The sequence below is a fragment of the Trachinotus anak genome, unplaced genomic scaffold (assembly GCF_046630095.1).
Source record: "Trachinotus anak isolate AG129_WGS33_773 ecotype Australia unplaced genomic scaffold, CSIRO_AGI_Tana_v1 ptg000025l, whole genome shotgun sequence".
Classification (NCBI taxonomy): domain Eukaryota; kingdom Metazoa; phylum Chordata; class Actinopteri; order Carangiformes; family Carangidae; genus Trachinotus; species Trachinotus anak.
Window position 1 is genome coordinate 1,801,225 of NW_027273876.1, and position 20,474 is coordinate 1,821,698.

General features: G+C 42.3%; 1 protein-coding gene across 11 annotated transcripts in view; it reads left to right on the plus strand.

Moving 5' to 3' along the window:
* baiap2b (BAR/IMD domain containing adaptor protein 2b) overlaps positions 1-20,474 on the plus strand; it is a 68,750-nt gene that overhangs the window by 41,021 nt on the left and 7,255 nt on the right. For 4 of the 11 annotated variants that reach the window (XM_071461753.1, XM_071461755.1, XM_071461759.1 and 1 more), the window contains 7 exons: positions 7,585-7,737; positions 10,274-10,510; positions 11,353-11,557; positions 12,461-12,662; positions 12,834-12,914; positions 13,154-13,322; positions 14,516-14,553. In XM_071461753.1, the coding sequence (XP_071317854.1) occupies positions 7,585-7,737; positions 10,274-10,510; positions 11,353-11,557; positions 12,461-12,662; positions 12,834-12,914; positions 13,154-13,322; positions 14,516-14,553 (1,085 nt within the window). The other 7 variants (XR_011684999.1, XM_071461754.1, XM_071461762.1 and 4 more) reach the window with 7 other exon arrangements.

Sequence of the window (20,474 nt, forward strand, 5' to 3'; positions counted from 1 at the left end):
GATAAACTGATACTGTAGCAGATACTGTTTGGTTTTAAGTCGTCATGGCGATGCAGAGAAAGCGTGGTGTCAGAGGTTAATGGCTAATTGTGCAGCACTTCCAGAGTCTGAGGCAGTCGCCCCACACGGCTCTGTAGGAGCAGCAGGGGAAGTAATTATTGTGTAATTGTTAGTGTTGCAGCGATGGATGGCTGCTGGAGCGTGAAAGGGGCGGCCGGGCCAGTCGTTACACAAATCAATACTATGGAGCTATGAGGAGGAACAGTTAAGAAACATTCGGCCCCAAAGTCCTGCAGTTCCTCTGGGCTTTAATGGCTTATTAGGTATGAGAGATCCACTCTCAGCTCACAGCCCCCCCCCCAGAATCTGGATTTCTTATGTGAATAACTGTAGAGGATGGTGCAGCTTTGGCACAGGTATGCACTCTGAGAAGTGTCTCGTTCTCTGCACCTTGTTGTGTTCTAGTGTGTGTTGTGGACCTCCTGAGTAGCATGTGTATGTAGTGAGGGAGCCAGATTCCTACTGTGCATCATATGGGCCCTCATGGGAACCAGGTCTTGGCAGGACTAGGAGGCACCAGCGGCCTGCTCCGTGCAACAGATTTGCCTTTTGAATATACAATATGGTAGATGCACTGTATGTGCCAGACTGTGAGTTTGTGCAGACCCTGAAAGTTTGTCTTTGTGTGTGGATGGGTGTTGGCTTGCTTGCCTCGACATAATGAGGCTGCGTACTCCACCAAAGCAACTGTCTGATAAATGCTGTGGTACATTTGTTACTGAAGCATGATTGGTGGAAAAGGCTGGTTTGTTAATGTAAAAGACGCCGCTCGCCCTCCCTCCCGCCTCCACTGCACTGTCCTGCAGAATCTTCTTGTTTTTCTTTCATAAGAAACAATGCAGAGACACTGATAATAGACTTTATGAATAGTGCTGAAACAATTAGTTGATTGGTTAGTTGATCTAAGAAGGGAACGTCGCTTCAGGCCTGTGGAAACTTCTTCTGGAGGTGTTTCTCCACGGGAAATAACATTGCGACTGATATTAGCACTTAATTGCAGTTCCTAACTCGTGAGTGCAGAGTAGTAACACCAGTCAAACACACAATTATCATCCCGTCATGAGAAGAAAGCAACGACAGAGGCAGAGAGAGTGAGAATTGAATGACATGAAAACATCTGTCTGCGCGCTGTTTCTGGTTTCTGACACGTTTTTAATGGGATGAGATCAGAGACGGTGGGAGCACGTCATGAGATTGTGTGTGTGTGTGTGTGTGTGTGTGTGTGTGTGTGTGTGTGTGTCAAAGGGAACAATGGATGGGCTGGTTGAGAGAAAGGAGGGATGAGGTGAGGAATAGTGAAGAACAAAGTGTAAGGAGGTGCAGAGAATGACTGAAAACAGGAAGTGGGGTTGCACCCAGCTTACCCATGATTCATGATCTCCCTCTGTGCCTGTGATCTGCTGTTTCAAGCATAAACACACATCAGACACATTTGTCTCAAATGGCTCAGTTCTGCTTCTGTTGTTGATGTTGTCAAATTCTGGGTGAAGAGAAAACAGGTCCCAGGTTGTGCGTCAGGTTGTGTAGTTGGGTTTTAGGTGGATGCTGAGTGTTTACATTTGGTGAAACAAGCAGCAGAATCCACTCATTTCATCCTGTCATCAACTTTAATTAGGCAAAGTTTGATCTGTAAAATTAATCAGGCGCAAAACAACAACCTCTGCCCACTCAAAGGCCCCCAGCTACAAATCCCCCATTAATTCCCCATTAATTGAAATTAGCAGGTGATTTTTAACCTATGTCACTAAAAACAGACAGCATGGCTGACAGTATTTTGTATAGTTTATTGGATATTTTTCTATAAAAGTTTTGTTCATTAACTAAAACATAAAAATAACTATTACATAACAGGCACAAACTGCTTCTAGCAGGAAGTTTATGTATAGCAGCTGTTGATGAGCCCTGACAACCAGCCTCATGTTAAACAGTGTGAAAAATCTGGTTTGATTTCAGTCAGATCTAAACTTTCTGTTCATACAGACGTCTCAAAAAGGTGTTTACTGTCTGACCAGAAAATCAATGTCATCCTGAAATACTTTTTTTTTTTCTTAATCTGACAGGGAGCTTTTGAGCCAGTTAACACAATTGTCTGTTATGACTTTCATCCTTTCGGCAGTTTCTGTTTTCCTTCATCTCAGTGAGACACCAGGGTTTGTCAGTTCCAGATATTAAGCTAAGGAAAATCAAAAAAGTCTGAATTCATTTGAGCTGCACAGGTTTTCTTTTACCTCTGCACAGAGCACACATGAAAGAATTTGCACACCACCCATCAGGGTTTAACGTTGGTTTGTAGACAAGACGTTAAAATGTTTTACTTTTCCACTCAGTATAATTGCTGATCAGTCCGTCTCAGTGAATGTTTCCACAGCTCTTATGTACGTGTTTCCCTGCAGCCGGAGTACCAACGGTTCAGACCATTTATAATGTGAAAGAAGTCAATAAATACTGGACACACAAGCACACGCTCTCCCTCCCAGTGCACGTCTTAAATGCTGATTGTGCTCGCCGTCAGCAGAAACTCAGAGCCGCTTTTGGCTCGATTTTATATTTTGTGCAAAGAAGGAGCTTTAGGCAAAGAGTAGCTGATCGGCAGAGGCATGAAAGGCTGGTTGGAATCTAATTAGGGTTTCATATCTGAGAGCGATCACAACATGCACACACTGCACACTACAGGCCTGATGTGTTGAAGCTGCTTAAATAATGGAAAATGAACTGAGCTGTGGTGGATAAATGTACTTTAATGTATATCAAAGTAGTGGTGTTCTCCTGAGAGCTGTTATAAAACCATGTTGTGCTCAGCTTATAGCATGAAGAAATTTCACAGCCTATACTTAGTGATCTTCTTCCTCATACCCATACAGTGTCAGCGCTGAGGACTTAAAGGAAATGATGTTATAGGATATACACACACACACACACACACACACACACACACACACACACACACACTGTAAAATAGATATGGTCAGATGATTCGCTGGTGTTGCTGTAGAAGACACAGCATCAGGATTAGGTCCGTGGTGTCTGCAGCTGCGAACAAAGACGTGTGATTGAGGCCTTAGACTTGTTATTGGTTTAGTGCTGAGACAATCAATTCATTGCTCACAGAAAATTGACAACAATTACTCATTAAGTCATTCATCCTGCAAAAATAGTCTTTGTAATTTGAATATCTTTGACAAAAAATATTTAAAGTTCCCACCTTGGACTCTTTATACTTGTGATAGGATTCCTCTGAATTTTAGTTTTACAGACTAAAAAATGTTACTTAATTAAAAGATGTTTCACAGATGAATCAGAACTGACAGTAATTATTAGTTGCACTTCACCTGGAAACTGACTGTAGGTATAACAAGAAGAAACATTACATCATGATGTGATTGTATATAATCTGACATTGTGTGCACAGAAACTGTAACTACCTGATGTCAGGTGAGGAAAACTTTGTGCTCGGGGTAAAAGTAACAGGTTTGACAGCTTCTGCTTTCTGGTTGCCGCCCCCAGGCGCTGTTTCGTTTCTTTGTCGTCGCTCACAGGACGTTCCAGGGTAAACCAGCTCTTGGCTTCCTCCTTATGACTCTTGTGTAATCTTTCTGTTTATTTTACACAGAGTTTGTCATATCTGTGAACTGCAATCATCACCACACAATCTGAAACAGTTGTTCCCTCCCCCGTGTGGCTGCCTGTCAATCACTGTCCGGTGATTGACAGCTGCCTCGTGGTTTTCCCTGACCACAGCATGCTGGCCTGAATCTGACAGACACGGTCACTCGCTGCGTGTTATCGTGGGCCACCTGAAAGCTTTTCCACCTCCTCGTTTGTATGATTCATAAGTGGCCTTCATCTTCCTCTGCTGCTGCCTCTTTGGCGTGTCACTGTTTGATATTTCACTGTGGGTGATCGGTGCATGTTCAGCCTTTGTGCGCCCACATGAAACACCTTGTTCAAGCCTTAGAAATTGTTCTTCTGCTAAATGACCATATTCAGACAGTGGATTTCCTTTAATTTCTCAAGCGGTTGCATTTTGATTTGATGCTCGTACCTGGAAAGTGTCAGGAACAAATACTTGACAGTGAGAGATTACAGATTCTACATTGGTGTGACACTGTGGCTCCTCCATGTGGCACAACAGTATATCAACCAGTGAAATCTACTTCAAGAGGCTTTTAGAACCGCAGAGGCGAGCGCAGGGTCGTGGGTCAAAAAAGAAAACAAAAACTCTGGTCTTCAGCCTCATTTCCCCAGAGAAAATGTCAATGATTAATTACAGTATATAGAGTAAAAGACTGACGACAAAAATCTATACAGTGAATTATACATTCAGTCATTTTTATCTCTTTAAAAACAGTTCTGTCTAAAACTGTGAATACATGATAATAGAAATAAATGAAATGAAAGAGAAGGAGGTGGTTGAACTTTTACCTGTCCTCATTAACACCACACAGGAACAAATTAACACAGCTTTCACTAATTAGAGCATCAAATAGAGAGGCCTGTCATAACATTCAGTAATTTCTTTTCCGAAATTTGATTTTCAAAAAGTCTAAATATCCCAACTCCTATTTTAATTTCCTCTGAATGAACTGAATTAAGTGTCACAGTCATTACTTAGGAATCAGGACTTTTCATGACTCTGCTCCACCTTTTTTTCATCAGTACTAATGAGGGTCTGTATTTTTTCACCTCATCTGTGTGTAATCAGTCTGTTAGAAGGCTGGAGGGATCAGAATAATTGCCGGGGCGTCTCCTGCAGTTGTCTCGTCATCCCTGTCACTCATGGTCTATTAGGCTCATTACAGAGATGCGACTAACAGTTACAGAGACAGTCGATCACTGGAAGGGTGTCGTCGCCCTGAAAACCACTAAAGCTGTCACTTTGCCTGAAGAAGCTGCAGACAGCGGGAGTGTGACACAGGCTGACGGGGGGCGGTGAAGCAGGGAAGCGGTTAGATAAAGTAAAGGAGAGGTTCAGATACTCTCCTCTGATTGGCTCCCTGATCTGTTGTTATTAGAGCTCCAGAGAGAAGCCTGAGAGAGGAGATGTAAAACCACACAGAGATTTTTGTTAGGTTCTTAAAACCACAAATATATCTTCTGATGGAGATCAACACTTCAGATAAAACATTGGAGAAGTCACTGTCTAGTCATTATAAGTCTATAATTAATGCATGAACGTGTTATTTTTCTAAAAAGAAGTGAGACCAGCTCTGCAAGGTTGTTACAGCCTAGTGAATAAAATCAAGGCCACTACAGAGAACTGACTGTCTAACCCCGCCTGCGTTAATGCTGTTCTCTGTGCGTTGGAATACAGAAAATCAAATTGTAAACCCTTTGAAAAAAGTGATATTTTTGTGTCCCCACATCTATATCCATAGCCGATCTTTTAATTAAATCCCTCAGCCTCTACAGCACCATGTTCACTTTTTAATTAGCACACTTTCTATATGAAGAATAGTTTTATGTCAGTGTTCAGTGACCAAGTTTCTCCTCTGAGGCTGCGTCATGGTGAATGAGCCTCGGTGCAGACTCTGTGCTAAAGGTTGCCCCTTAGACAGTATCTGGTTAGATCTTAGAGCAATTTGCTCCAAAAATTCATACATCAACAACAAAAAGATAATTTTTGTTGAAACTACTTCAACTTAAGATACAGAATTTATATGAAAGAATTAAAATGAGATTCAGTACTTTTCCTTGCTCCCAAATTTAATGTTTTTTTTTTTTTTTTTGTTTTTTTTTAAATACAAGGATGAGAACTGGGTGAAAACACTGACATTGACACATATTGATATTTTTATGCTGCTCAAAGTTTGCTTTCATTCACAGACATATAAACGGCAGTAAAAGTGATCCACTTTTCCAATCATCTGTCGTTAAAAACAAACAATGCTGATGTTTCATACTTCAAACAGTCTGTGAAAAGATAATTAGAAAACTTCAGATTCATTTTTTAATGTTAATCTAAGTATGTTGTTAAGGCAGAAATATTTACTAATGAATGCATGAGATGGCCTAATTAATTACCTAATTAGCACATCTGGTGGGGCTTAAAGTGTGATAGTGATTATAGCACAGCATAACTTAAGTCTCTCATTTAGTGTCACATTTTGTCAAGTTTGTTTTGTGCATCTAGATTAAAGCCCTCAAAAAAAACGGTGTTAGTTCGACCGGCTAGTCACATATGACAGTGCGTAGGCTGCCGACTTTCTCTGCAAACAACCTCCATCATTAACACCTCATACTGGAGCTCAGTGCTGTCTGGCGCTCGGAGAATCATGTCCCACATTATTCAGCATCGTGGGAATCTGTGCTTTCAGTTACATAAGTGAACCTGGGGATAAAGTTGGGCTCACTACTTTCCACATTTACTGTTGTGCACATCAAGATGATGCTGGATATAGATGAGAGGTTCCACTTGTTTGGTGGAGAGATGTCCTGTATCCTGACACTAGCACTGAGAGGACTGAGTGGGCTGAGTCGGTGAAGAAGTGGAGGGTGAACGACTTTAAAAGCCAGATACGGCTGAAGTGAGAGCTGTTTCATTTCAGCTAATCTCCAGGAAATGCATTACACCAGTCACCATAATCACATAATAGACGCATGCATGATCATTCAGTCTGAGGAGCTTGACTTCTTCTTCTCTGATTCATGGTTTTCAGGTCTGTTGTGCTGTGACATTTTCTAAATGCACAGTGATTTTGACTTTCAAGGCACAAATTGTCTGTCATGATTGAGATGCATGATGTCTGCTTTACTTAAGTACGACATAGTCCATCTTAGAAAATCCATCAAAGTGCTGTCCATTATCTGCTGCAGTCCTCTAAAGTTTCAGCTGTTGAAGGGCTGAGTCACCGAGTTTACACAGTGGGATTTTCTCTGTGGTGCTCGCAGGTCTCTACATTATCCTGAAGAATCAGGACAGAGATTTTGCTGTTCAATGTTTTAAATGTCATTTTTAACACTTAAAGAATCAAAGCAAACTCGATTCAAATTCGATTCCTTTTATCTCGGTGTAGATGTTGCTCTTTAAAGGTGCTATATACAAGTTTCTTGCTTGGAGCGGGTGGTGGTCGCTTTGCAAGAGCTTCAGCCACTTTTGCATTTACAGTTATAAGTTATAATATTCCCTCTGAGCAGCACTACTTCATCGTCCTCTCATGCTGAACTGAGGGATGACTGGATGCTACGGTGACTCACTATCACAAAGTAGTACTACAAGATGGGACAGGCTAACTGGTTATCATGCTAACTTCAGTAGAATTAAAGAAGTGATAGAAATAGAGCTAAATCAGAAATTTGCTTTCGAATGCTGGAGACAGCTCTTTGCATGTAAAGAAATGAGGTAAACAGGTGTCAATGCTAATGTTGTCTATGTAGCCATAGCAGAAACTTGCATATAGCACCTTTTTAAGCTCCCGTTTGTGGCACACACTGATCAGATCAGATATATAGAACAGGGTCCTCATAAGGACAAGCTGCCATGTTTTTTTTTTTTTTTCATGCCGTCCTTTTCCTTCCTCTCCCCAGTTTGTGGAGGCCATCAGCAACAAGCAGAGCGAACTGGACAACTACATCGCTGAGGGTTACAAGAACGCTCTGTCCGAGGAGAGGAGGAGGTACTGCTTCCTGGTGGACCGGCAGTGTGCTGTGGCCAAGAACAGCAGCACCTACCACAACAAGGTAAGAAGGAACCATTAACCTTTCTCTTCCTATTCATCTGCAAGGAATCAGGTATATCATGGCAAGATCATTTCTAAACTAAGCTAGATCTGCTGAAACGTCATTGGTCCCAGGGGAAGTGTGTTATTGCAAAAGCAGAGAATCAGATATACAATCTTACACAAATAAGATGAACAAAAAAAAAACCTCATCACAAACTAATTACAAATAGAAATGTGTCAGTATGTAAACTGGCTCTTGTGTGTGATGTATGTGACCTTCATTTGTTAATTTTCAGATGCACATTCTGTATACATGTAAAGCTATTACACAAGCAGGGATGTTCACATCGTTCTGTCCTCAGCACTGTGACGCTCTGCATGTATTCATCCCTTTTCATTCAGGAAACGACCCCAGGTGCTCTGCCATTATGCCATCACCTCAGTTTGATTAAAAAAGCGCGTCTCTCCCACCTCTCACTCCCTCACACCGAGGAAAAGTGAAGTGGTAAAGTGAACTGAGAATGGATGGAGAGGTGGTGGGTGAGTGGATGTGGAGGAGGGTTTGGGGGGGAGGGGGGGGGCAGCAGGCAGCAGGCTGGAGAATGACCTACTTCTGCAAGAACACTTGGTTCAGACTCACAGTGTGAGGGCGTCAAAGTGTCTGAGTGATTGATAGACAGAGGGAGGAAGCACAGAACACAAGCTGCGGATGTGATGATGCAACAAAAGCAGGAAAAAACCGAATTAGTGTTAAACTCAGTTATGAGTTACATTTACTCTAGAATAGAGCTGCGTCAATTAGTCAGTCAACAGAAAGACTTAACCGGCAATCACTTAAAGAATTGATTAATAATTTCAGTTGAGCAAAAATGCCAAACATCCTCTGGTTCCAGCTTCTTCAGCGTGAAGATTTGATGCTTCTCTTTTTAATATATGATGGTAAGCTGAATGTTTTCAGGGTAAAATAAAACAAGCAATAAGAATACATCACCTTGAGCTGTGGGAAATTATCTTTTTACGTCAAACTGTTAATTGAATAACAAAAGAAAACACTCATCAGATTAATAATGAAAAAAATCATTAGTTGCAGCCCCAGTTGAATAAAAATATAAGGAATAAAATAGAATAGGGTTAGAGAGACAAGACGGAGCCATAAAATAAGCGCTCTTACTGCCTGAGCAAAGCATGCTGTGACTTTCTTTACTAGGGTGTTGCTAAATGTTGCTATGGTATCGTCAGGTGGTTGCATTTTTTAATGCTAAATATTTCCTGGCTCCAGCTTCTAAAATATTAGATTTTGTTATTATTCTTTCTCATATGTGATAGGAAACTGAATATTTTGGTGTTTGAGATATTTTTGGCGTTTTTCACTATTTTATGGAAAGAAAATAATCGGCAGATTAATTGATATTGGACACCGACTGTCACATTGTCTGTGCCAAAGCGTTAGTATAGAGGACAGGTGAAAACGATGGGAGGAGACCGTTTACAAGCTGGCAAATGTCTCTGTATGAGAGCTGTTCTCCTGCGGTTGGTTAGCAGGAAGCAAGAATGGATAAAATAGAGCCACCGTCAGTTTTATATCACACTGGTAAAAGCACTGACCACCTACACTCTACCTCAGCTGTTTGATAGGGATAACTGAGGTCATAGTGACTCATCTTTTCCACCAGCAGCAAGACGCACTGAGAAAGACCCAATTCCATTAATGTAGATGTTTTCCTTCTCATCTGTTGTATTTTGTTTCAAGATGATTGAAGGTTCCTGGAATCTGAAGTTTACATACGTGAATTTGTGAATTCATATGTGAATTTTTGATTTTTTTTTTTGGTGATCATAATAAACGTAACTACCTGCATAACTTGGTGAACAAAAGCTATTTCAGACAGAGCGCGAGTAACAAGATGCTTACTCTGTTTGTATGCGATTGTTTTTGCCATACTTTAGTATTTGTGTATGTGTTAGTTTATTTGATCATCCCACCCACACCCTGACACCTGACGCTGCGGCCCACACACTCTCAGCAGGGCCAGACAACCTTGGAACCACACTGTGTTTATCCTCCACACCGGCCGGTGGAGTTAAAACTGTTTGAACAGCAGATTCTCCTCAGTGTCCTTCATGGATTCATGGATTCAGGACTCTCTCATTTATTCACAGATGATGAATGCAAATGAGAAGTATCTTTATGTAACTGCCCTACTGTATAATGTATGGAGGGAATGTAAGTCAGCCCGTCGAGCACCAGCTGAGAGCAGCTCAAACTGGTGCATTCATAAAGAGGATTCCTATCTCTCCCTCTGTCCTGCCGCTCATCCTTCCAAACACATACCCACTTCACCCTCATATGCAGCCTTATGTTTTATGTAATAATCCCAGAGTATAGGATATTGCACAGAGGACGCTACTGAGTTTCTATATTTCAATGTAATTTGGGCCAATAAACATGTTTAATTTTGTTAGGATGTAAAGAATTTATTTGCACTGTCTGATGTGGCGTGACGTCTGCTGGTGTCTCCCCACCCTCAACCCTCTCTCTCCCTTCCTCCCAACAGGGGAAGGAGCTTTTAGCCCAGAAGATCCCAGTGTGGCAGCAGGCATGTGCCGAGCCCAACAAACTGCCAGATCGCGCCATGTTCCTGGCCCAGCAGATGAGCGGTGCAGCGGGCACCATGGCCCCCGGTGCTCATCATCCAGGCATGCCCATCTCTGAGTCCATCCCTGGTGTTAAGCCCCTGCCAGTACCTCCAGAACTGGCAGCCCTCAGGGCCAGCGGGGGCATGGGACAGCAGGTCAGTTCCTCTGCTGCCCTAAAATCCTCCTTCAGTCTATCTGAGATAAACATTTGAACTTCTACACTTTGAGGATCATCACTAACATAATGCATTCCCCAGTCTGAACCTGAGCTTCATAGTTTAATTTTATAAAATGAGGTTTGAGCTAAGTTACCTCCGAACAGCCCTTCAGAAAGTGAGACCAAATGTCCTCAGTTAGCAGTTCTAAACCTGTCCAAGTCTAAAGCTCAAAGCACCAACACACACAAACACAGGTAAGTGTTGTCTAATAAGAGCCTTAATAAGGACCTGGAGTGTGTGAGGGGGTGTTGCCCCCAGACGTGGCTGCTGCATGATGGGAGCCCTTAACACAACTTCAGAAAACTCTGGTGAATGCAAATGAAATCGTTAGTGAACCATGCTAATTAGCTTGTTGCGCAGAAGAGGCTTAAATTCCTCGCGTCCTCTGGCACCCTGCCCCCTCCTCCTCCTCCTGCAGGCCTGGTTACTGGGGGAAAAAAAAGAAAACTTGAAGATTTACATGAAAGAGTGGCTCGATTTGGCCCGAGCTCCTAATTAAAAGCCGTGCTGCAGATTCAGTAGCGTTTTAAGTTCTCAGATTAAACACACTTTGAAATTCTTTGCCGTCTCCCAGTTGTCATTTCACATGTTTATCTCTAAACCAACATAAACTCAAATGTGGTCTTTTCATTAATCAGCATTTCTTGACCCAGATCTACTCTCCACCTTGTTCATTATTATTAATGAGCTGCAGGATGTTATGTAACAGGGTGGCTGATGTGAAGAGAGGAAGATTTTGTGTTTTAATTGCCTGCGTGCGAATTTCTTCACCGTCACAGAGGCTGATGGGAGGTGTAGAAGCAGGGATGCCAGTGATGAACGGCACGGCTGGCGCCCATGGAGGAGACGACTACCAGCAGTGGGTGGAGGGCAAGATGGCCCAGGGCAAGGTCTCGCCCCAGACCCAGCGGCACGGAGGAGAGGTCTATTCCAACACCCTGCCTGTGCGCAAGGCCGCCCCAGCCAAGAGCAAGACCACACTGAGTAAGGACACACACTGTGCTCTGAATTCAACCTCTTCCAGAGCATTAATGTAGCAGAAGTCCTGGCAACGTTTAATCCAGGCGATGTCTGTAGAGGATGTAGATGAAAGTGTTTACAAGCTGAACACTGCAGGAAATGTACAGACCTAACTGTATTATTATACAGTCAAATGACTACAACTAATATGAAGTAGTAGAAATATCATCCAGGTCTGCTTCTCTATGGAGCTTTTTAGCCTCCTTTATCTCATTTTTTTGTTTTCACTGTACATTAGTTGTTTGGTTTGGATTCATCTTTGTGCTCATCAGCTTTGTTTTGAGCCTGCAGCTGTTTTCAGCAGCTAAGCTCTGTTAAAACCCACTGTAGACAAAGGTAGAGACTAGCTGGTGAACAACAGAGAGATATTTCCAAAAACCAAACCAGAGCTAAAAGAAGACTTAATAATACCAGAAATCATTTGAAATCATCTTTTTGTTCCCGTGATGAATCTGTGTCTGTTGGATGTGTAAAACAAGACGAGCTGCTAGCTGTAACAGCTTTTCAGGCCTTAGTAAGCTAGCTGTGGTTTTCTTTTGCCATCTAACAAGATAATTGAACAGATAGATTGTGTATTTGTTGAGTGTTGATGCGTTTCAAATATGAAATTCACTGACAGAACTAATAGAATGCATCTTCCTGGATGTTCCACAACCTGTGCAGTTTTAATAAGAAACAGGCCAAAGCAGATGGGAATAGAAGGAGATGTGATATTAAAAAGGATCATGAGCGAAATAGATTAACAGTGTCCACGAGTAACATTAACTGGCTTATAGCAGAAACTGAAGTGTGTGGAGGTTCAGTAGCTACACACCAAGTTCTACACCTGTCAACAGTGTCTGTCTCCCCCCTCTTTATTTACACCAGCTGAGACCCGTACTCTGCCCCGGTCCAGCTCCATGGCTGCTGGGCTGGAGAGAAATGGGAGGACTCGTGTCCAGGCCATCTTCTCCCATGCAGCTGGAGACAACAGCACCCTGCTCAGCTTCTCTGAGGGCGACGTAATAACCCTGCTGGTCCCTGAGGCCCGCGACGGCTGGCACTACGGAGAGAATGAGAAGACCAGGATGTGAGTGCAACTCATGTAGTCCAAGAAATTTCAGTCTGCCTTGTCTGATACTTAGCACTTTAAGTAGATACAAAATCTCCACCATATTTGTCTCATAAAAGTTTTTAATGAGTCCAAAAAAGTTCTTGAGTAGTTTTTTGTGTTGCTAATATCTGGTGCAATCTCCTCCAGGCGTGGCTGGTTCCCCTTCTCCTACACCAGGGTGATCGCTGATGGCGACGGCGACTCCATGAGGCAGCTTCGAGTGCACAAGTGAGTGTCGTTTTCAGTGATGTGAAATTAAACTGATATATTTGTTTTGTAAACTGAGAATGAATTATCCAATCATGAAAGTGCTTTCAAAACCAACATCCCACTGATGTCTCTCCTGCAGATTTTCCCCATAAACACCAACAAACTTGCATATTTGTTCCTGATTGGCCTCGGGGGGAGTTTCCACGGGGGACAACATGTTTACTGTTTCCACATTTTCTGTGCATCTGTGTTTCCAGCCTCCACCACGGGAAGAGCAGCAGCACAGGCAACCTTCTAGAGAGAGAGGACATGGCTCTCCCCACCCCTGATTACGGCATGCACACCCGTATGGCGGCACAGAGCGCCACTGCGCTGCATGGCAGACAACAACGCCCCTACAGCGTGGCGGTGCCAGGCTTCTCACAGGTGGGGGACCTGCAAAACAACCACACAAACACACACAGTGGCATCCACCCACACACGAGTTCACACGTGACACATGAGCTGACCTGGCAAAGATCTGCGCTCGTCTGCCTGAGAAAGTTTGGAGGGAGCTTTTCCTTATGCGCTGCTGACCCGAGGTACAGCACAGGAATAGCTTTATTTTGGCAGGCTGTCTCTTACTGCACCGGTACTCTGAGTTCTCCTGTGCCGCAGCTCGCCGAGAACGCTCTGCCACATTAGCTTCTATAAACGCAGGAATCAGTTCTACTTGGCTTCACACGTCCCTGTTTACGGAGGCGCGAGTGGAAGACGTGGCGCGGCTCAGACTGAAGACGTCTCCCTCTGCGCCTGGCTGCCTCTGTCTCTGAGGGACGTGCTTCTGACAGGCATCGGTTGATGAGAGAGGGAGGGTTCGCCCAGCTGACTGAAACAAAAGAGGAGGAGGGGGGGGCAGTGGTGGTGGTAATGAGGGAGGGGATTTAATTTTTTTGAAGACCACACTTACACAACACTAAACCCTTCTCCATCAGCCCAGCTTCCCTCCCACGCTTCACCTGGAACATTACATGTGGGCGATGCTTAATTGCTCAGCAGTCATGTAACAACTTAAACAGCTCTGTCTGCCTCCCTGCATTTAGAGATGGAAACATCTCTGCTGACATTTGCGGAGAACTGAGCTTTGTCATCAGGCTTATGTCTGCATCAAAGTGTCCACGACACCTCAGTCAGCTGAAGACTCCTGCAGGTCGAAAGACCTTCAGACATTTCGTTAACGACAGGTTTAATTTAGTAAGTGAAAGGTTTGTAGATGGTTACACACAACTCCAGACCTAAAACATCTTAGGATCTCATTCACACCAAAAGATAATACTGTTTTAGCCCCTACATACAGCCCAACTAAAACTTAACTGGGAAAACAACACATTCAAAGGGCAAAAAGGTATTAATTTATATTGGGAGTCAGCATCATATGTTCTGTATTTGTGTCTATCATTGAAACTTAAAGGAGGTTACAGCTGAGATGTTGCAGGGTCTCCTCTACCGCGTCTCTTTGCTGCCACCTGCTGGCTGCTGTGCTCACTGCAACGTCCCCACTGACCATTTTCAAAAGCATTTGTAATGTTGGTTCAGAGTAAATTGTCTAACTTCATTCTCTCGTCTCTTTGTGTTTACAGCAAGGAGTTGAAGAGTACGAGCCCCGCTTCCCCACAAGGTAAGAACCTCTCAACCTTCTGCACTTCATATGTCTTTTAATATTTAGAATTTATAATTTATACCAAAATCAGGTTCAAATCAGTTCCAGTTCAGTCAGTTCAAGCAGAATATTAAAATGGGATGTTGTGCTTCCACTTTGGTTGAACGCCACTGGGAGTGATAGTGGGTGGGAAGCCAGAGAGGGATTGATCCCGTGCACTGTTTTTGCTGGGAGATGAATTGACTGAACTTCAGCCTGTTGAGACGACTGAAGACGGAGAGTTGAGGGATTGGGACGTTTTTAAAGTCCAGACCTGCAAACACACAACCAGCAGGACACAGCACGTTTTTGTTTTATGTTGTTTTGTGTTCTTTTATGTTTCCATTCTGTTGTGTTTGCACTCGTTTGATCGGATAGCATAAATGATAATATCATATAGTGTTTACTGCATAGTGGTTCCACCGGCTTTCTGCTTGGTCGACGGTGAATGGTAAGTGTCTGTAACGGACCTTTAGAGATAATCGTTTTATTTTTAACCAATAAAAATAGATGATTTTTCAAGGCATGTTTTATGTGTTAAGCTCAAGTTGATTTAAGTTTTCGTTTTGTTAATATCAACACACTCGTGCTTTGGCCTTCCAGCTCCTCTCCATGCCCCCCACGCACCCTGCAGCTCCAGTAGTGCTTCCACCCAATAACTGCACCCACCCACCCAATCCCTAATGAGCTCACCCTGCTTCAGCCCCTCCTCATTCAAAGTTCAGTTTATTAAAACCACACCTCATACTGCAGGAAGTTAAGAGTCAGTTTAAGTGTAGTGGGGGGTTATTTCTCATGGGGGGAGGGGGTAGACGTCTCCATGTGTCCTGGTTGTGTTTGCTGCTGTTTCTCCTGAGCCAGCCCACCTGGAAGCCTCTCCCTCTCTTTGTCCACAGTTCCACAGAGGGCAAATTGATTTCGACAGTGTGAGGACAGACAGACAAACAGGCACAGACTCAGCCTCAGACGATGCGATAGGACAGGCACCTCGCTGCCCCTCCACCAACCCCCTTCCCCTCATCCTCACCCCTCCCTCCTGCCTCCCTACCTCCTGCTTATGGCAATAAACTCTTTCCCAAGCCGATCAATGAAAGGAAGAGGCTTGGGTCTATATCTTTTTCCCCTCTCTGATTCAACTCCGCCCTCCTTTCCCCACCCAATCCTGCCTTGTGCTGTCTAACTGGCCGGTCGCCACACCGGGCCGCTGGTGAAGCCTCGGTGCACAGCCCGCCAAGCCAAACCAGAACAAACCGGACTCTGTGCCATCCAAATATTTAAAATCAACGCGATGGACATTTTCTCTGAGGAAAATGTATCTTTTGCTTGTCTTTCATGCATGTACATTTCTTTTATATATCGCCGGGGATTATATTTCCCCTCCAAAGGAACCTGATTTTCACAAATGTCAGTGCTCTCCATCAGAATGACAATGTAAGGAGTATGTAAATCAGGGTGTAAAGTTAAAGTTGTTGATCCCAAAGAGGATTTTCATAATGTAAAAAATGACATTACAATCAATACTTTTACTGGGTCTTTCAGTATTTAACACTAATTTTACCTTTTCATGCTGTGAGGTTTTGTATTCCTCTGAGATAAGAGGTTATGTATCACGAGTAGTGAACAGCTAATGTAAATGTTTGAACCTCTGGGACGGAGACGGTGTGATGGGAATGTTTACTGTACATACATGTGCCATACAGAAGTGCTTGTCATACAGTATCTATGATCAGTTCATAAAGAAATGCACCTTATAAAAGTAATCATCTATATTTCTGACTTTCTGTGAACAAACCTACTGTAACGTTTTCAATATCAGACTTCAAACTTGTTCTCTGACGTCTTTATGGAGGGACACTGTGCTCAGACACACAAACCCTGCTTCTCGGGGTCCTTCTACTATCTATTGTGGTGTGTGAATATCATGCCAAGGCTGAATGGGGTCAACTAACCCTCATCCCTTACAGACAAACAAGGCTCGGAGTTGGGTTAGTACTGAAACTAGTAGTTCGTTACGCGTTACTGTAAGTTAGTCAATCAGTTTCTGAGTACAGGCTGTGTGCATTTCTCTGTTGACTGAGCACTTTGACACTTTCACAGTGTTAATATAGAACCTAGACCTGCTTTATAATCACAAACACATGGACCTTTAGACTGGATGGAGCTTTTTAAATTTGTGATTTTTTTTCTGTTTTATATCATTTTAAACTGAATAAATTGAGTTTTAAACAGCTGGTTGGACAATAAAATCAATAGAGAGCATCACTTTTGGCTTTTGAGCATATTTTTTAAAAGACTAAACAATCAATCAATTTAGTTGCAAATAAAAACAATTCATAGTTGCAGCCGTAGTTAGGTGGTTACTGTCGTTCATGCATGAAAGAAAAGACAACTGGTACTGCTGTTCGGCTCGGTGCATATGATCCCAATCTTTTTCTATATCCAGACATATTGTAGTGCCTCTTACTGTGGGTTAAATGATTAACGTGAATAATTGATTTTTATGGCCAGTAACAGATATGCTGATGAACTTCTGGATCCAGAGGATCAAATGAGGCATCAGCAGTACTGTGAAAATGAAACGGGGTAATCGGTGTCAAATTGGTGAAACTGTGCTACGTTTTTATCCTGGGTACAGATTTATGGCACAGCCTCTCTGCAGCCTCAAGGGGAGAGGAGTTCATTTGATGTTGAAACCTCATTCAGCCTTCTTGTACTGTGCTCTTTGCAATTAAAGGCGTGATTTTTAAACCTCCAGTGAGTTAAAAAAAAAAAAAAAAAAAAAAAAAAATCATGTTCTGAAGATGAAAGAACTGTTTTTCTGATTCTCTCTGTGATTAATAAAGAAGCTGGTCTGCTTGTCTGTATGTCGGTCCAGTTAGTGCCTGTCTGTACTAACCACTGTCCCACTCTTGACATCTGATGTCCACTAACTAGCTCACTAGGAACTGGTCTGTCTCATACTGTCACCTTCTAAATCTTGTGCGTTTTAAAAAAAGAAAATCTCAAGTTCTGTTTGTACCAAAGAGAGGAGGTGAAGATTTAAACTGTGCACCTCTCCCATGACTCCTACCCTGCAAAAATGTCTGTCTATACCAAATATTTCATGTGTTTAAAGAGTCTTAAAATATTTTTTTTCAATTTAAAGTTAGTGATACAGATACTTTCACTTATTCCTTGCAGCAGCAAGTTTTGCTTTCCAGATCACTTTCTCTGAGAAATCTTAAGACGAGTCAGGATGGACTTTTTTGCTCTGTAGAAATGTCGTCTTGCTGCATACGTCTGCTGTCTCTCCGCTCTCCTCTCCGTTCGTCTGTGACCTAACACTTGTCTTCCCCCTCAGCTTTGCCAACCCTCCTTTTTTTTTCCATTTCTGTTTTGATGAATTTAGAGACAAAAGTCGAGTGCAAACAACTGGAAGCTGCCAGTGTTTCTTCTTTCTCCACTAAAATAAGTCCAAGGTATGACTGCCATCGCTGCAGAGATAGCACACCAATCACCTGTGGCCAAATGACTCCTGCATCAGCTAATGTGCTTTTATTTTGAAGGAGTTTTGTTGTGAAAGAGAAAAAAAAGAAAATCTAAATATTGTACAGAGACTTTATGGATATGCATGCTTTGGGGCCACCAAGAAGTGTAAAATTGATGACCTCAAATGTATGGTGAATTTCTAAGACTCAAGTATAAAATAAATTTATTCAGCTGGATATTTTTGTTGTTTCTGTTCACTTGTTTTTATCCAGAAGTTTTTTGCATTTAAATAGAAAGAATTTCCTTTTTTGTTCTGTGTTTTTAATTTGTCTTCAAAGACCAAATGTGTTTTTTCTGCTTCACTTTTAACTTGTAAAACTGATGATGTTTATTTTAGAGTAATCTAAAATCTAATCTAAAAAAAAAAAAAAAAAAAGAAGCAGCACTTATTGAAGCTCTTACTTTTGTGTCAGACTTTAGTCACTGCATCCTAACAGAAGAATGAACGTTCCTTTTCTCATAGCTCACAAACGGGGATCATCCTCTCGCTTTAACGCATTAACCTGCGGCTCTTCTTGCACATTTGATGTCGCTTCTCATGTCGACATTTCTGGAACTGCGACGTTCCCGTCATAAACCTCCCACCGCCAGCCTTGTTGCATGTACAGTAGAGTGTGTGTGTGTGTGTGTGTGTGTGTGTTCAGTGCACAGTCGTATTTACACTGCATCCTACCCGCCCTGACCTGCCAATGCCATACACCCACTGGCCTGCTCCTCCTGCTGCTAGCACAGGTACCTTTTCTTAACTCAACTGTGTGTATTAGTGTCCTAATCACAGCATTTTCATTTACAGTGTCAGTGTGTGTGTGGTTTAGTTCTTGTTCACTGTGCTCTGGTGTATATGCCTGCCTGTTTTATTTTGGTTCCCTGGGGTCTGATGTAAATATATCTGGGTCATAATTTACATGTCACTGTAACAGGTTGTAGAGATCTGATGTGTTTGTATGTATTCATGTAACATATCATTAAATTATAATAATTTGAGACACCTATAAGTTTGACTGGGTTTGACTGGCAGCCTCTGCAGGCCTCTTCCAACATGCATCACTGTCAGTGGTGAGGGATCAGATCATTTACTTGGGTAAAAGTAGTGAGACCACAACAGGAAAAGTCGTATTTAACTTCAATGTCCTGCTTTTGAACATGAACAAAAATACATTTTACAAGGACAATACAAAAAAAGGTGAAGGCTTGTGCTCTGTAAATGGGTCTTTTTCAGGGTGTTGACCACTAAACCATAAAATATGTAGGATGTCTGTACATGTTGTAGCTGTCAGATGAAAAACCTTGTATCTCCAGTTAAAGGGGTTTTCCTGCATAGACTAGTCAAAGGATCAGATAAAACTGTTTGGATAATGTATAAAATACATTGTGTAACCAGATTGTTTGTCTCTTAGTTTAGCTGATTAGAGTCTATAAATCCCACCATAGCCTCAGTCAGCTTTAATCTATAGAGAGAAGTAGATGCTCATTATAAATGAAAACTATGAAGGGCCTTTAAATTGTTACTCAGAAGTTGACATTTTAAATATATACCATGATGCTGTGAAACAGTTTTACTCCAGTTTATCTCATGATGAAAGTAAAATCTGAATAGAAATGATCTGTAACTCCTGCTGTCAGATAAATGTAACAGTGGAGTAAAAAGTTCAGTATTTCTGAAAAGTTGTGAAAAATCAGACACCAGCTCCTCAACATTGCACATATTAACATCCAGGCTCTGGTCTCAGAGTTGGATCTATACAACATCCCGCTTCAGGCAGGAAACTGAAGGTTTATGGAGGCTCCCAGTCATCTCAGTCATGGTCTCATTTATTTTCACCTTATATCCTTTAGTGATGACAGCTTGTATTAATAGTAGTTAAATATGCATAGTCTATAGTGTAAGGTCGTGTAAGAACACATAGCATATCATATATCTACACTGTCATGTATTATAATAGAATATCATTTGTCACTTGGTGTTTGAGAGGATCCTGAGTGCTGACCCGTGGGGACTGTCTCTGCCTTTCAGTACAGGCCCTGATTACGCCCGCTTTTGAGTGACCAAAACCCATCGTAAGTGACTGACCTCGGTTCTTCGGGGTCGTGATGCAACCACTTCCTCTTTCAGTTTTTCATCATCACTAAAAAACTGCTTTGTTGTCACGTCAACTGTGGGTGTTGTGGTGTGGCTTTTGGGTTATTTCACTGTTTTGTTTTGAGATGTTACTGCACACTGACATCATCATCTGACTGTGCGGCATGATACTTGAACTGTGTTGCATCATGCTCAACTTTTCACTCTTTTTTTTTTTTTCTTGCATGACTCATTGCACTTTTATGTCCTTTATTTTTCATCTTCTCTGAAAAAGAAAACTGTCATCCTGTGC